General features: G+C 27.3%; 1 protein-coding gene across 1 annotated transcript; it reads left to right on the forward strand.

The window, feature by feature from the left end:
* The first annotated feature begins 2,633 nt into the window (after positions 1-2,633).
* Positions 2,634-18,048, forward strand: LOC107850767 (pectinesterase/pectinesterase inhibitor PPE8B). Its single transcript, XM_016695514.2, has 3 exons — positions 2,634-3,275; positions 6,615-7,223; positions 17,154-18,048. Exons 1-3 carry the CDS (start codon positions 2,960-2,962, stop codon positions 17,849-17,851), a joined length of 1,623 nt encoding a protein of 540 aa, XP_016551000.2. The 5' UTR covers positions 2,634-2,959; the 3' UTR covers positions 17,852-18,048.
* The last annotated feature ends 1,018 nt before the right edge of the window (positions 18,049-19,066 follow it).

Genomic DNA, 19,066 nt, shown 5'->3' on the forward strand with positions numbered 1-19,066 from the left:
TAAATTTTGAAGGGCAGTCTCGTCTTTTCCCCACAGCCCCAAATCGTGAAAACAATAAATTAAAGCATCATTAGGGCATTATATGTCCAAAACTACACAATTCCCTCGAGAATTTAACCCTAACTCTCCTCCAAAATTCAAGAATTCAACCTTAGTCAAGATTTCAAGAAAAGAGTCAAGACTAGGATTTCAAATCTTCAAACTAAACATAAGGTATGTGGGACTATTCTTAAACTCCACGGGCATGAATTTTATCTTTTTTATCAAATATAATGATTTATAATCATGTTGCAAATGAAGGGTTTTGAATATTATTTTAAAAAGCATGTTATTAAATCGTCTTGATGAAAATATATGTATTGTGTTGAACCCTTTTCGTGGAAATTGAATTATAACCCTTGTGCATTTACGTTTATAGTTTTGAAAAATTTAATTGAGAGCATGAACAATGAATCCCCTCTCTTGTTAAGAAATATAGTATCTATTTGTATTGCGAGTGATTTAGAATGTATGAATTAAGGTTTGAAAGTAAGTTTCTTAACATCATGTTTGACATGTTTTTATGATATGATGGGATGGAGTTTTCTTGCTATATCCATACTTTTGCATTAAAAAGAAGAATTGCATGTGATTGAATAAATTGACATGACCATCGTATGTTAAAGTCTTGCAAAAAGAGGATAATTGCATAAGTTTTCTTGAGATTTTAAAGTGATGGCTCTCTTGTGATGTTGTAAATCTTTGGTGGTCATTTGCACGTCTTGAATGAGATGGGTTGTGAATTTGTTATGATATGAACGACTTGCAAGTCAGGGTATGACGATACCCGTTGATGACATGCCCTTAACAGAATAAGTATTGGGTGTTTTGAAAAGCATGAAGCATGATTTTGAAGAACTAAAAGTTGGGCTTAAGAGAGCTAGTTGGTTATTCGAAAAAGGCGTTTGAGTATAAGAGCTCATCGCTGGAAACCATAGTTGTCGATACGGGTATTATCTTTAAATGGGATAATTTGAACATCATGTAAGGGTGATGCCACAGTATACTTGTAAGGGGGTGTACCAACTTATGAAAACTCCAATCTTTGCGGCAAACTTGGGTTGGGAGCTTGACTGCCGAGTCAAGGGCGGATTTCCTATAGTCCTTGGAATTATAAATTGTAGGGGTACCGACTAGCTCATAAGAATAACAAAGAGTGAGTCTGGGTTGTCGAAGGCCCGTGCCAGCATAGGCCCAATATATGTTATTTTTTGGTATTAATTTATGTGATACAAATAGAATTTAGATAATCAATCACAATTTTAATATGTTTTAGATATTTTAAGTTGTTGATTGTTGTAATTTATAATACTTGTTTATGTAATTTTCAAATAATACATGTTACGCTTCTTGTCCAAACTTTTGTATCATTGATAGTTAATTATATTTTTAACTTTGTCAATTTAAATGAAACTGGTATAATTTCGAGAGTCAATCAAATATTTTATATCTTTTAAGTTGTTAATTATTGTAATCTATAATAATTTTTATGTATTTTTTTGAAATATAACAAATTAATTTCTTTAGATATTTTAAGCTGTCAAAATATTGTAATTTATAATACTTTTTATGTAATTTTTAAATAATATAAGTTACTCTTTTTATCCAAACTTTTGTGGCATTAATAGTTAATTATATTTTAAAAAGAATTTAAATTTTTAATTATTGTGATATATAATATTTTTTCACTCTAATTTAAATGCCACTAATATAATTATGAGAATCAACTCAATATTTCATACCTTCTAAAATTTTTAAGTTATTAATTATTGTGATGTACAGGAATTTTTTCGCAATTTTTTTGAAATACATAACAAACTAAAAGAAATAAGACAAATAAACTAAAATGTATGAAATAATGAAGGCAAGGGAAAGGATCAATGAAGTTATGCCAAAGCAGATTGGTTTTTTAAAATTTTTAAGTTGTTATGAAGGCAAGGGAAAGGATCAATGAAGTTATGCCAAAGCAGATTGGTTTTTAAAATTTTTAAGTTGTTAATTATTGTAATTTATATTATTTTTTTGAAATATATAAAAGATGTTTTTTAGATATTTTAATTGTTAACTGTTGTAATTTATAATATTTTTTTTAATGTAATTTTCAAATAATATATGTTACTCTTCTTGTACAAAATTTTGTGGCTTTGATAATCAATTATATTTTTTAAGTAATTTAATTTTTTAATTATTATTATTTATAATACTCTTTTTTCTATCTCAATTTAAGTGACACAGTAGTTAGATGATCACAATAATTAATCAGAGGTGGTAGAGTGAAATTGCGAGTGAAGCAACAAAACACAAATGTCTTAGATAACTTACAATAATTAATTAAAAGTGATATAATAAAATTATGAAAAATATGTAAGGGGGTCTCATGTAAGACATTAAATTAATTTAGAATTAAATATTATTAGTGTTTTAATACTTAGATAATTTATAATAATTAATTAAAGATAATATAGTAAAACTATAATTGAAAAATTGAAATAAACATGTTATAAAAATCTATTTTATTTTTTATTAAATATTATTAATTTTTAATATATAAACGACGTATAATAATTAATTATGAGTGATATTATAAAATGGTGCATTGTCGGCAGGGAGGACAACGGAAGCTGCTCAAACTCCCTCTTATATATTAGTAGAAAATATACCTTCATCTTTATTGCTCGGTGCTCTCACCTGTCCTTTCCCTTCTATATTTACCTTCCATCTTTAATGCTCAGTGCTCTCACCTGTCCCCTTCCTCCCCTTCTATATTTTCATTAATTGATCCCGACCTTCTCCTAATAATTACCACTACATTATCAATGCTCGACCCGCCAAAATTTAGATCTATATCATTAAAAATCTCCTTCGGGGCGCACTAGCCAAAATAACTACGTGCATGCTTATAAATTAATTGTGGGTCATTATGGGTTCGTATTTGCCTGCTAATTTATTTTGTGGACTGATCATTCTGGTAGTTTTATGTGTAAGTTGTCCTTTGGTGAACTGTGGGGCGGAGGATTTTTTTCAATCAGAATGTTTACAGGTACCAACATCGGAGTTTGTGGGCTCAGTTAAGTCCACCATTGACACAATCCGGCAAGTCACTTCCATAGTGTCGAAATTCGCCAACTTCTTTAGTGATTTTCGACTTTTTAATGCCATTTCTGATTGCCTTGATCTACTGGAGCTCTCAGCAGATGAACTTACCTGGACTCTCACTGCTTCTCAGAATCCCAAAGGTAGTGCATAGTGGCCATAACTTTAAGTTGTTCTTTTTTGAGTAACGAACTTTCGGAAAGTTTACTACAGTCAATTTTATCTTTTTGAGATTCTTGCTTTATTCGCTTTAAAACTTTAAATTGCAATGTCAATAGATGTTCTTGTTCCTTTACTTTTCAGCCTGTTTTGCACTTTATTAAAGTACAAAAGGCTTGATATTTTTTAGTTGGAACTTGGAACCTCTCCATGATTACGAAATTTTTTAGCTCCAAATCCCTGTATTCTACTCTACAACAATAACATAGTACCACTTTATTCTTGCACAATAGGGGTCTTGAGGGGATACTCTCTACACAATCCGTACCACACGCTATTTCGACAGCGAAGTAGGAAGGTTGTTCTGAATCTCAATTTAATAAAGTATAATAAAATAAATACTATGTCGACTTGTCACTATCCATCAAAAAACATTTATTATATAACCCCTCTGTTCACATAACTCATGTTAACTTGTCATCCTCCTTAAAAAATAATTACTCCCTCCGTTTCGAAATAAGTGAATTATTGATATATTTTTTTGTGTTTCAAAATAAGTGAATCCTTGAATTTTTTTTTCAAATTTATCCTTATGATTTGACAACCAATTAACTTTTGAAAAAGTATTATAAGGTCAATTTTTTCTTTTTTGGGATAAAAATAGAAAGTTATGTTAAATTTATATCTTTAATGTTTTTTTTTTTAATCTGTGTGTTAAAATTCAACAATTCATTTATTATGAAACGGAGAGAGTATTAAACTTAGTTTATTAAATTAATTTTATTAATTATATTTTATAAATTTAAATTTTTCCTATTTATTTGTCTCAAATTTCCTAATTTGATTTCTCATTTTATTTGTCATTTTTCATAAATCAAGAATAGACTTTTTTTTTTTTTTTCATGTTTTACCCTTTTACATTAATTATTTTTTTTTCAAATGAAAATAAACATAATTTAACAGGTCTACTATGATAAATTAGACATTTTATTAATTATTTTTTTTAATTAATATGTCAAATTAATTTGAATAAGTAAAATGGGACAGGGGTAGTAATATTTTATGGAGTCATTAATGATAAGGTAATATTGAAAGAAATAATACACTTTTGTTCTTCTTTGAGTAGCGAACTTTCGGAAAGTTTACTACAGTAAATTTTAATCTTTTTGAGATTCTCGCTTTATTTGCTTTAAAACTTTAGATCGCAATGCCAGTAGGTGTTTTTGTTCCTTTACTTTTCAGCCTGTTTTCCACTTCATTAAAGTAGAAAAGGTTTGGTATTTTTTAGTTGGAACTTGGAACCTCTCCATAATTACGAAGTTTTTAGCTCCAAATACCTGTATTCGACTCTACTACAATAACATACCACTTTATATTTACACAATAGGGTCCTCAGAGGATACAGTATGCACAATTCATACCACAAGCTATTTCAACAGTGAAGTTTTTGGAAGGTTGTTGTGAATCTCAATTTAATAAAGTATAATAAAATAAATCCTATGTCGACTTGTCACTATCCATCAAAAACATTTACTTATATAACTCGTCTGTTCACAAAACTCATGTTAACTTGTCACCCTCCTTAAAAAATATTAAAGTATTTAAGTTATTTTATTAAATTAATTTTATTAATTATATTTTAAAAATTTTAATTTGATTATTAATATTTTATGCAGTCATTAATGATAGGTATTATTGAAAGAAATAATAAACTTTTCTTAATTTCATAACTCAGACAAATAAATTTAAATACTCACTCTTATCTCATATTAGTTATCATTTTAGTAAAAATAGTTATTTCATATTATTTGTCCATCTTACTAAATTAAAAAAATATTAATTAAATTGTCTCATACTTATCCTTGCAAATTTTTTTTTTAAAGTATTCATATGTATTTGTAAAGTTTCCAAGAAGCTCTTCAAGGATTTGATTAGTAAAATTATCTTTTAATTTATGATTTTTAACGTGTGTAAAAAAAAAAATGACCAATTAATAAGGAACATAGAGAATAACTAATTTTAGTAAAGTTACCGAGTAAAATAAAACAGAAAAGTAGTGCCTAATTATAAGTAATTATTTTTAACAAAGTGGGTGCTTAGAATTTAAACACTCCTTGTGGAAAGAAAGCATAGTATAAAGCTTCTTGCGTTCCAAAAGGTAATCCCACTTTCAGATTTAATTGTCACTATTTTAATTTAATTTTCAAATTTTTACTTATCGTTTTTGATAAAATTAAGAAAAGACAAAAAAAAAAAATTATTTTGATTTTAGCATTAGTTACTAATTTTAAAATTATTTTCAAGACATAATAATAAACATCAATTAATAACAATGGTATGGTAAAATTACAATGCAAATCATTATTTCTTAATGAATGTATCAAGTCACTTTGACAAAATTACAATGCAAATCATTATTTTCTTAATGAATGTATCAAGTCAGTTTGACAAGTAAATTCAAAGAGAGAGTCTGTGTGGTCTCTTTTGCATTTTGTACTCTCCATCAAGTATTTATTTAACTAAATTGTTGTTACTAGTAATTGTAACTAAAAATTTTAAATTTGACTACTATTTACTCTAATTAGTTTGAGAAAATGTTACTAAATATGATATGGGTAAAATTAAATTAAATAACTAATTCTCTTATAATTTTACTAAGGTGGATAAGTAAAAGAGAAAAATCATTTTTTTGGTGATTGTCTATCTTGTTCTAAAAATTTACCAATTTTCCCGGAAAGAAAATAAACATGCTTGTCAAATCTTTTTCATTTTTTACCATCAGAAGAGTAATTGAGATCTCTACTCTTTAACTTTTACATAATTTGCAAATCTGTTAGGGTCAGCTTTATCTTCACTTTAATGTCATATCCCATAATCCAAAGAGTCCTAGCCCCTTGGATACTCTTGCCAGAACAACTACCGGAGCGGTTTTTGGCCTTTGGAACTTTTATATTACGAGGAGGACGTAAATGAATTGAATAATTGTCTAACTTAGTAAGAAGTATAATAAATTACTCCCTTCGTTTTGAAATAAATGAATTGTTGGGGTATTTATTGGTGCTTCAAATAAGTGAATTGTTGAATTTTTTTTCACAATTACCCTTACGATTTGACAAGCAAAAGAGACTGCACCTTTTTTTCTTTTTTGGGTAAAAGAGATTCAAGGATAAAAATGAAAATTTATATTAAATTTATGTCTTTGATATTTTTTTCTAAATTTATATGTTAAAATTTAACAATTCATACTTATTTGTTTATTTTGGAAGCATAAGTATTAGTGTAGGAACATTTTAATAAAGACGGGTGATGTGATGATGGGACAGGGAAAAACAACAGCACCGGTAATCTAAGTGCAGATTTGAGGAATTATTTAAGCGGAGCACTGATTAATCAAGACACATGCATAGAAGGATTTGATGGGACGAACGGGCTTGTTAAGAATTTGGTTGCGGGAAGTCTCAACCAAGTTACTTTATTAGTCCGCGACATTCTTTATATGGTCCGTCCCGCCCCTAAGAACGCCCCCCAGGGCCAGGCCAATGACAGACGTGGGAATCCGTGGCAGTGGTCCCGTGAAAGGAAACTAACGTCAAACAAACAAGACAGCCACTCATATCCCTCCTGGCTTAAACGAAAATATCGAAGGTGGTTGTTGCAAGCAGCTCCAACTAAAGGGGTAGTAGCGGACGCTGTGGTAGCCCTTGATGGGACTGGTAATTTCACGCGTATTAAAGATGCCATAGAAGCAGCACCACAATTAAGTACAAAAAAATTTGTCATATATATCAAGAGGGGAGTTTATAATGAATATGTGGAGATTAGTAAGAAGAAATGGAACATAATGATGATTGGTGACGGCATTGATGTTACTGTTATTTCTGGCAATAGAAGTTTTATTGATGGATGGACCACTTACAGATCTGCAACCTTTGGTAAGTCTTCATTTTCATTTATTGTACACACATCCAAATTCAGGCGTAGTACTACTATAGTAAGTATATTTCAAACATAAACCCCACCCCCACTATTTAAATATTGATCGGAGTACTGTACATAATAAGAAGATTACTAAAATGCCACTATTTATTACTCGTATGCTTTAAAGATGGCCCGTAATGTATGTCTGTAAATAGATCAGTCAAGTCATGGATTGACTAATTAATTATAGTAGAATTAAATAAAATACAAGTAATACTACAGTTCAGTAATTCCATAATGACTCGGAACCAAAATAAGTCAAAAAAAAAAGTGATTAAAATATATTACTTATTCAATAAGTTTTCAAAATAGATTAAACGTAATAAATTATTACGTTTTATATATTTTTTTAACGGTCAATTGACGGGGGTGAAAAGTGAAAATATTGTTTGTAAAACATAACAAATTATTATGTTTTAGAAAAAGTAATGTAAACTGTAATAATTTATTACGTTGTATACGAAAAACAGAAAAAAAACAATGTATTATCATATCATCATCTTTATGTCAAATAATGTAAAACATAATAATTTATTACAATTTTCAAATATTTTGGTAAAACATAATAAATTATTACAAACTACATAAATAACCCCACCTATTCCTGTTCCATCATTTACTTACCTTTATTTTTTGATAATTAAAGATAGAAGTAGGTTATTTTTTTATATAGGATAAGTATAAGAAAAATAGATGGTATTTATCCACGTGGACAGACACATAAGCATTTTTTTTTACGTGTACGCACATGTTTTACACGTTGTGATATGTGGGCCAAAAAGGACCACGTGACGTACTAAAACAACAAGTTCGGAGTACTTAAAATGACTCAAAGTTCAAGTGCACCATAAATAAAATGAGACAAGTTCAGGGGGAAATTGATACTTCTCTCTTTTTTATTTTTTTTATTTTTGTGTAGAACATAAAAATTTATTACAAAGAGATCGCTGAAAATCAAATAAGTTCGTCGCTTGGGGGTGGGAGTGGGGTGGGGGGACCGCTAAAAATCAAAGAACTAAGTAAAAGGGATGACACAGTTAGATGGGGTGGGGTGGGGGGGTGGGGGGTTTACCCTTAAAATAAGGTAAGTAAATGATGGGACAGTAGTTTGTAATAATTTATTATGATTTACAAAAAATTTTGCAAAACGTAATAAAATATTACGTTTTAAAGAACTTTTTGTAAATCATAATAAATTATTACGTTTTACATGATTTGACATAAAGATGATATGATAGTACATTGATTTTTTTATTTTTGTATAAAACGTAATAAATTATTATGTTTTATATTACTTTTTGTAAAATGTAATAATTTGTTATGCTTTATAAACAGTATCTTAACTGTTCACCTCCGTCAGTTGATCGTTAAGAAAAATACATAATAACGTAATAATTTATTACGTTTAGCCTATTTTGGTAACTTAATAAGTAGGTGACCTATTTTGATCACTTTTCGTATGTCTTGACTTATTTTGGTTTCGAGTTTTTCATAAATTCATTTCTTTGGCCATTTATTATGGAAAATCTTTTGGTCCCACCAGGCATATCAATAAGACTATAAGACGTTCGGATCACAAAAAAAGAACTGTTTATAAAAAGATGAAAAAAAGGAAGGGTGTTTTTTTTTTTTTTGGTGAAAGGGATGCTTCATATCATAATAATAGCATGAGTTTTACTAAATATATCCGGGAGTCATCAATCTGGATCAAAATCAACAATGGAAGTTACATATTGGCATTGAATATATTGTGCAACATCAAGATTCCTAACTAATCTTTGATATGTAGTTCCTAGGATGTTTGCCTGTAATTTCTACATGGCATACATTGGAGGAACTAGCAAAAGTTTAGCTTGTTCAAAATTTATCGCTTGTGCACCATGTTTGGCAAGTGCATCTGCGACTCCATTTTGTTCTCGATAGACATGGCTAACCACTAGACATTCCAGCTTCCTTAGGTTGGACCTGCACTCATGAACAATGAAGAAAGGGTGTTGCTAAATGACTCGAATCACTTTGGCACGAATGGCATGAAAGTCATAAAAAGATCATAACGTCCTCTAGCTCCAAATCAGCTTATGTTTTCCTCCAAAATGCAAAACCATATCTTTCTTATTTTCTTTAGGCTCCAAAACCATTTATTTTTTCCTCCAAAAACAAAATTACTATAACTTTTATTTCTTATTTTTTATTATTCTTTCATATTTTTCTTATTTCATATTTTTTGTTATTCTTTCATATTTTTCTTATTTCATATTTTTTATTATTCTTTCATATTTACTCCTTATATTTTTACTTTTTTATTCTATTTTTTCTTTTCTTATTCTAAGTTCTTTTATCTGATTTAAAGTCTTTTAATCATCATTTTTATTTGTATTATATATTTTTTTCTTCCAATACTTCAATCTCTTTAGTTGTTTTACCATATAGATTTTTTTACTTTTTTTTTTTAAATTTTAAATCTTCAATATATCTCATCTACAAAATTTCTCCTATAATTTAAAAAAAAAAATTCAAAGTAATAAAAATATTTAACTAAGAGAAATCATGAATGAAATTTTTGGAATTGAATAGTGATAGTTTAGTCGCTAAATTAATTTATTTGTATAGTGATTAATAAATAATACAAGTACTTTTAAAGTTAAATTGATTTTTATTTTATTTACAAACAATAGAAAATTATCTTTAAATAGCAATTCAATTGAAGATTATCAACATGATATTTCAACTATAAAATCAATTAAATTTGACTTAAAAAATTTAGTATAAATTTTATTTTGACTCTAAATAACCCGCATGTTGAGTTTATATAGGTTTGACTGAACATTCAACTGTATGTAAAGATTAAGTAAATTAATAAAAATTGTTGGGATCGTCACATAATGTTATTCTAACAAACTGGTCAAAAAACTTATAATCATTGGATCACGAGTATGAGACTAGACAGTCGCGATAAAATACAAATTTATTTTAGTTAAATTATATTTAAGATTTTTGAAGTATTTCTATATTGTTTCACTAAAATTACAAAGTATTTTTCATAATTAATTTATCTAAGAAACTTAATTAGTTTGTAAAAAATGAAGCCGAGAAAATTTTTCGATCCAATATTTATTTTTTTTCACTTTAGTTCACAAAATATAAATATTAAAAAGAAAAAAAACTACACTACTGAACAAACATAAGCTCTTAATTATCTTATTTAGCCTAAGTTTTAATTAATTACAATTCAAACGATCCCTAATAGAAGTGGGAGTGAAAGGTGTTACAATTCATTATCTTTCTTTTCAATTAAGTACATCCATACAAGTGCGACCTATAAAATAAAAATACAAATAGAATTGCATCAACAAAGACAAGAAATATAAATGACGGTGCGAATACAAATACAATATGTAATTGTATTATTTTTATTATCATTCATGATTTATGCTCGACGCGGCCATATATTTTAAGAATACAAAAAAAAAAAAAAATAGAACAAAAAAGAGAGACCGAAAAAAATAAAAAAGAAAGGAAAATTTTTAAAAAAGAAAGAAAATAGAAGTTAGAGATTGGAGAGAGAAAAAAAAAGTGAAAAAAATGAAACAAAAATAGGAAAAAGGAAAAGAAAAAAACCAAAAAGAAGGAAAAACACACACGAAAAAAACTAAGGAAAAAGAACCCAAAAAAAGAAAATTTTTAAAAAAGGAATAATGCAAAAAGGAAAAAAAAAAAGAGCAAAAAGTACCTAAAAACGAAAAAAGAAAAGAATTGAAAAAGGAAAGAAAGGGAAATAGAAGTTAGAAATAGAAGAGCGCGAAAAAACGAAAAGAAAACAGAAAACGAAAATAAAAACGAAAAAAAGTGAAAAAAGTTGCATGTAACTACTCTCATTATATTTATATCTTATAACGAATAAAGTCGGTTGCATACAGTTGATACATTGACTACATATAATAATTTTGAAGTTAGATTACGGGCTCCTCCAATTTGTTGAAAGTTTGACTATTTTCACAAAGTTTTTCACCTTAAAAATATACATATGAGTGAATTAAAGTTATTAGAAGTTAATAATTGTGTTGACTAAAAATTATTTTTCTTTTTATATATTTTCGCTAAAAAATATATTAATAATTGATCAAAATTGAACTAAAAAAAATAATTCTAAGCTAATATCTTTTTAAATTATTTTTCACTTCATCTCATGAAATAAATCTTTAAAGTATGCATAAGAGTGAAGCTCAGTTATTAGAGGTCAACAATCGTGTCAACCAAAACTTTCAAATATTTTTTCATATTATTTCGCTTAAATTTTTAAACAAATGGTCAACTCGAACTCAAAAAATCTCAAATCAATTATTATTATTATTATTATTATTATTATTATTATTGTTATTATTATTATTATTATTATTATTATTATTATTATTACTCTATTTCATTAAAAATAAATTTAAAAGTGATATTAAGTTACTAGAAGTTAATAATTATGTTGGCGAATTGTGAAATTCACAAATTCAGACTCGATTTATTCTTAGTATATATTGAATCGGCATTTTCTAAGTAGAAATCAATCATTTATGTTGACTATACTGACAAATTGACACATGATTCAATCCTAACATAGATTGAATCAATATTCCCCATTTAGAAGTCAATCATTTATTTGACTATAGTTGTGATAAATTGAGACTCAATTCGATTCTAATAAATATTAAATCAACATTTTTTAATTAGATGTCAAATATTTATGTTGATTATAATCTTCAAGAAGTCAAACATTTATGTTGATTGTGATCGTGAAAAAATGAAACTCAATTTACTTCTAACATAATTAGAAGTCAAACATTTATGTTGATTAAAATAGTGACAAATAAAGAATTAATTTAATTCTTATATAAATTGCATCAATATTTTACAAAAAAAAGTCAAACATTTATGTTGATTATAGTCGTGATAAATTAAAACTTAATTTAATTATTGCATAGATTGAATCAATATTTTTTAATTAGAAATCAGACATTTATGTTGATTATAATGGTGACAAATTGAGAATAAATTTAATTCTAATATAAAGTGCATCAATATTTTACAAAGAGAAGTCAAAATTTAATTTTAATATAAATTGCATCAATATTTTATAAAGAGAAGCCTAAAATTTATGTTAATTTTAGTCATGACAAATTGAGACTCAATTTAATCATGATATAGATTGAATCAACATTCGTTAGTTAGAAGTCAACTATATATGTTAATTATAATCGTGATAAATTGAGACTCATTCGATCCTAACATAGATTGAATCAATATTTTTCTATTAGGAGTTAGCTATTGTGATAATTAAAGTCGTGATAATTTGAGGCTCAATTTATTTTTTATTAATTTACAAAATTTAATTTAGTTGTGGACCTTTTAAAATGTTAAAAATGTGAATCTGCACCAAATTAGCTATATAAATAGTTGTTTTAAAATCATAATTACACATGCACATATATAGGATGATTTGTATTAGCTCTCTCTCAATTTATATGACTCATTTTTTAATCAGTCTAAAAAAGAATAACAAATTTTTATATTTAATAATAATTTAAATTTTAAAACACCATTTTATTCTTAATGAAATGATTTATAGCCACACAAACATCCGCCATTTATTTTAGAACACAAATTTTTAAAAAAAATTCTTTCTTAAATTTCGTGTCAAGTCATAGTAACTCATATAAATTTAGAAGAGGGAGTAATTTATATTTTGATAATTCTAAAACCTAATTTATATTCAAAATGACTTGGTTTTAATTTTTTAGTTATGTTGAAATTGGATATAAAATATTTGTTGAGGAGAAGGAGCATCGAAGAGAAAAAGGAAAAAATATTAATGAAAAAAAAAAAATAGAACGTGATGACTCAAAAGAGGAACTTTAAAGAAATTAAAACATATATTTTATTTTGAAATTTTTTATTATATTAAGATGGGAGAAGAGAAAATAAAAAAAAAATTACAAGTGAGAAATTAAATTTTCACCAGTATGATAAAAATTTAAGTTGCCGATCAATTTACGTTAAATTCCTCATTTGATGTGTATATAAGTCTTGATTGGTCAATTTTTTTAACTTATCAAATTAAGATTGACAATATTTGTATTAATGAGCTATATATCCATATAGTAAAATTAGATTGTTTGATTTTCTTGAATTTTGTAAGTTTGATTTAAAGTACACTACAATAAAATTCTTATTATACATTTATTGTTGTTCTTCTTGTCTCAAATTATAGCATGAAATTGAGATGTTTATTTCTTTTTTGTACACGTGATGAAATGAAAGCTTTGTGTGCGAGTGAGAGAATTCATCCAAATTACTACTCTTGTTTTTATTTGCGTGGGTCAATTTAACCACTCTCTCGCAGTTGTGGAGGAACATCCTAAGTAAGGAGTTTAAAATTGAAAAATATAAATAAAAAAATCAATCGAAAGTAGATTTAATATTTGCTTTATATACATGAAAAATAACTGTAAACTTATATAAACAGTACGACTTGAATGAACCCTCTCATTATTAGTTAGCTTTACTCCTATTTCCTCGATCCAATAATACTTGTCCATTATTCATTGATTTAGATAAATATCTAAAAAAGTAATAAGTATAATATAATTTACTATCACCTTTTAAATATAGTAAATTTGTTCATATTTTTAAAGATACATTAGGTCTAATGAATAGATATAATATCAAGGGTATAATCGACACAAATAGATAAATTGATTCGTTGATTTTCAACCTGAACAAGTATAATTGGACACTAATTTTAGTAATATAGACAAGAGAAGATAGACGAATGGAGTATTTTTTAAATCTAAATTAGATTAGATTAATTCAATATTGTAGAATTAAAATCTAGATATTTAAAAATGATACTTAAAGTATCATAAATTGCAATCTTTCTCATATTAATAAGAACAAAATACAATTTATAATACTATTCAAAGTTTACATTTATGACTTAAAAAGAATTATGATAAATATTTTGATACTGAGTAAAAAGAATTATGATAAATATTTTGATACTGAGGGTTTTGAAACTGTGAAGTACTGAATATCTTTGGATTTAAGTTAAATATATAGTGATGGTGTAAAGATTTTAATATACTGTTAATATTAGGAAGAAGGATGTTTTGGTCCCTCAGTTATTCGTAAATTTTGATTTTACTTTTCATGATATTTATTTTAGGATATTTTATCTCAATTAATTCAATAACATAATTTAGATGTAAAAATGTTGTTTACCAAAAGATTACCAATATAAAGAGTGAAATTTATTTCTATGCCTCTTCAGATAAAAGTAATGATCAAAATCACTAACTAAAGGGAATACATTTGACATTCTCAAAATCCTATAAAGATGCAGCTAAGTTCTGGCACTACATATCTTATAATTAAAAAAATATAAAAAAATATCATAATATATTAATTTAATAATAAAAATAAAATATTCTATTAATTTGTGAAACAGACTATACTCAGAATTTCTTCTAAGTGGTGCAATTTTTCTTAAATTCTTAAATTTGTGAAATAGGTTTTTGTTGTTTTCACAATTTTTCAACTTCAATTTCAACTTTTATTATTATTACTACATATAATCCCAATCTTTTAAATTTTTACATAAAACTCTCCTTATAACATTACTTTTTCAATATTACGTATATAGCAGTTTTAAAGAATAAGATAATTATAATGTCAAACTTAATGCTATTCTAATTAATATATATCTCTTTTTCTCTCTCATCATTATTTTTCTCTTATTTAATATTCTCCCTTATTTAAGACATTATTTTACTGCTAATTTATATTTATACCCATAAATATATAAAGTATTATATTTATAATAAAAATATACAAAGTATGTTATATATAAAGTTTATACCATGTATATACTATATACACACATATATAAATATATAAAGTATTAAGAAATATACTAAGCATATTTATAATATAAATATACCAAGTATGTTATTTATGAAGTTTATACCATGTATATACCATATATACATCTATAAATATACAAAGTATTCAGAAACGTACTAAGCATATTTATATATTTATGGTATATGATATAATATACCATAAATATGCAAAGCATGTTTTACATAGAAATAATTTATTCACACATAGCAAAATCTTTTATGTATAAGAAAATTAAAGAAATAAATTAGCGGCACTCTAAAATTTAATAACAACTCATCATTCCTATTTTTTAGGAACGAAAAATGAAGGAAATAAATTCCTAAAAAAATAAATTTGTTTGAAAGATAATATTTGTTACCTAAAAAATAGGATACAGTGATCTGTTAATATAACATTCATATTTAAAATTTTCAAATATGAGAAAATGGCTATTAATATAAATATTATATATGTCATAATTGAAATTCATTAAATATGACCATGTATATGCAATTATTTTTATAATAGTGGCTAATTATGTTCTTTTTTCATTAGTAGGTAAATTTTAGTTAGGTGATTTTGATAGTTTATAAAAGTTAGGGTATAAAATTATATTTTAAATTTTTTTAAAAAAATTAATTTTTTTTTTAAAAAGACATAGTTAAACACAACTCCAACTTAAAATTTTTTTAGTTTTCTTGGCGAAGCAGCTACTAAGTGTTAAAAAGAGAGAGAAATGGAAGAAGGAATGAAAAAGGGTTGAAAAAGGAGAGAGATGGAGAGGAAAGACTTTGGTGCATTTATGAGAGTGGATCCAATAATATTAAAAAGGGGGAGAATAAGATTTTTTTGCTCTCTTTTGTGTAGATAGGATAACTCTTGAAAAGAGTACTTTGTGTCAGCTAGCCTAAATTTAGGTGTAGGCTAATGGTTTGTTCAAAATCGGATAGAAATTAACGATGATTTTCAATTAGGAAGGGTAATTTGGGTATCGAAAAATTGTAAAATGATAATATAACCCTCCGTGCCACTTTAATTATCAAAATACCATTCAAAAAGTGATTTTTCAGTCATTCCAGTTCAAAGTCTTCGAGTCAAACTATATTTTCTGAAGAAGAAAAAGAATTACTCCTAGCTACTATTTGTGAATTGATTAGATAGCAATTGATTTTTTGTCGTTCCTGCTGTCTTCTGCATATTCCCATCTAAAGTATAAAAATAACTTATTGAAATTGATGTTACTAGGTAGACTCTATTAGTTGCTTTTGATTTGATCATGACACTATTAGCACCACACGAATTTTGAACGAAATGCCCCTAACAAATTTGTTTGTATTAATAGTGAGAACTACTGGGTCATTCTTACAGAGGTTTGAGCTTGAATGACATCTACGTGTAGACTTTGGGAAATTTACGTTGACAGCATTCATGTTTTACATAGTCAAACGTAAAATGAATCATCATGCACTAGCTAGTTATTATAAGACAAAACGCAAGGTTTGAAAATAATTTGATAACTCCGAGTTACGTACGCGGTACGCCATTACATTGTCGGTGGCCATGCATCATATTTGCATATAATACAGCCAGGGCATAGAGTTAAACATAATTCTCTTATTCGAAAAATTATAAGTATTACCTAGAATAAATAAAAATATATTTTCTTGTATACTTGTAAAATGTGAGTCAACAACAACACCAAATTCAGCTATTCTCACGTAGTGAGGTTTGGAGAGGGTAAAATGTACGCAATCCATACCACTAACTTTGAAATAGAGAGGTTGTTTCCGATAGAATTTTGACTCAAAGACAAAGAACAATAAATAAAATCGTAATAAAATGTGAGTCCTTTGACATAAATTAAAATATAGTAATTACTATGCGTGATATTTGACATATTCTAAAATTTCCTTAGCTTGTTCAAAAGTCTGAATCTGCTTCTGAATATATACGTACAGCTGTGAAAGGCCAAGGATTCATTGCACGGGACATGACATTTGAGAACACGGCAGGACCCGAAAAACACCAAGCAGTTGCATTTCGATCGGACTCTGACTTGTCAGTCTTGTTCAGATGTGCGGTGAGGGGCTACCAGGACACTCTCTATGCTCACTCAATGCGACAATTCTACAGAGACTGCATTATTACTGGCACAGTTGATTTCATTTTTGGAGATAGCACAGCCATCTTCCAAAACTGTCAAATATTGGCGCGAAAAGGACTGCCTCAACAAAAGAACACCATTACAGCCCAGGGTAGAAAGGAAACTGCAGAGACAACAGGCTTCTCCATCCAATTCTCCAACATATCAGGTGAACAAGATCTACTTGCTTCCCTCAACTCAACATTCACATATCTTGGCAGGCCGTGGAAGACTTATTCACGCACTGTGATCATGCAATCGTATATGAGTAGCGTAATTAGGCCTCAGGGTTGGTTAGAGTGGAACGGCAATGTATCACTTGACACATTGTACTACGCGGAGTATGAGAATTACGGCCCTGGTGCGGGCTTCGGCGCCAGAATCAAATGGCCTGGTTATCATCTGCTCAATGATTCATCACAGGCAAATAATTTTACAGTAGCTCAATTCATCTTGGGTAACTCATGGTTGCCTCCTACAGGAATTAAGTATACTGCTGGTCTAGCGGTTTAATTTTAGCTGAGTTACCAATATCTATGTCCTTTTTTCTTTTTTTTTTTTTGTGTTACCACATCAATATATATTCATCTTTTGTTCTTTTTTGGTTACCTGTTGGTTGCATTGGGCTTGGTGGTTCTGTACTCAACAAGACAATTTATACCGATGTTTCCTTTCTATTTACTCATAATGTACCATCTTTATCCATTTTACTGGGATATCTCCATAGATCGAGTATATATGCATCTGTATGTTTAATGCATGACCGGTTATAACCTTCAGACTTTTAATCAACTAAAATAAGAATTAATTACAAGAAAAGAGCAAATAGATCGTGAGATACTATTGTAGTACCTTGTGCTATAAAAATTTTTCACGCTGGCTTAACTTTAAACTTGTATGTAATCTTATTTGTTTTTTTTTTCTGGCTTAACTCTATTATACTAAAAACCAAAACATATTCACTTTATTTGTTATTTTTTAAGTTAAAAATAGAATTGTAATTGTGTTGACAATAATATTTTGGAAATGGGGTGGTTTTTAAGTTAAAAAATAAGTGAAAATAAATTTAGATTTTTCTTTTTACAATTTTAAGAAAATAAAAAAATAGTTTTTTTTTTTGAAAAATATAAATTAAAAAGTATAAAAATTGAATTCAAAAATAGTGAAAACACCTGCGTTTTTCCAAAAATACAAATATTATGAAAATATATTCTTTAAAAATATTTATGATTAAATAAAAATTTTAAAATAAATTTAAATATATTTTAAAATATTACAAACAATATTTATACCAAACACTTGCCCAGAATAAGCACACAAAATGCATATAAAAGCATGGCTAATAAGATGATGGATATTTTTCGTTTCTATTTTTTCTTCTTTTCAGATTCATGAAAAGGGGAAAATGACAAAGCAGCTTTAAAAAGCCTGCACGATTTGCAGTGATGGAATGGACTGTCATGAACAAATGATCAATGGGATTTCTGTCTTCCACACGAATAAAGGAAGAGAAAAGAAATCTTTTTCTCGTGAACTTATTTTTCAAAATCAGCACTTAAACTTAATTTCTATTTTTTAAAAAAATGTATTTGTTTCACCCTTCAAAACTGAATACCACTCTTACAGTGGAGAGTAGACTATACACATGTCACGTTAATACCAAATCAGTGTAGATTATACACGCGTCACGTCAATGCCAAATCAGTGTCAAGTAAGTACGAGATCATT

The sequence above is a fragment of the Capsicum annuum genome, chromosome 12 (genome assembly GCF_002878395.1).
Source record: "Capsicum annuum cultivar UCD-10X-F1 chromosome 12, UCD10Xv1.1, whole genome shotgun sequence".
Classification (NCBI taxonomy): Eukaryota; Viridiplantae; Streptophyta; class Magnoliopsida; order Solanales; family Solanaceae; genus Capsicum; species Capsicum annuum.

Excerpts from the sequence above, each read along its gene's own strand:
- LOC107850767 (XM_016695514.2), top strand. The coding sequence starts at position 2,960 with ATGGGTTCGTATTTGCCTGCTAATTTATTTTGTGGACTGATCATTCTG. Across the intron at positions 3,276-6,614 it reads TGCTTCTCAGAATCCCAAAG|GGAAAAACAACAGCACCGGT; the intron begins GTAGTGCATAGT and ends ATGATGGGACAG. Across the intron at positions 7,224-17,153 it reads TTACAGATCTGCAACCTTTG|CTGTGAAAGGCCAAGGATTC; the intron begins GTAAGTCTTCAT and ends ATATACGTACAG.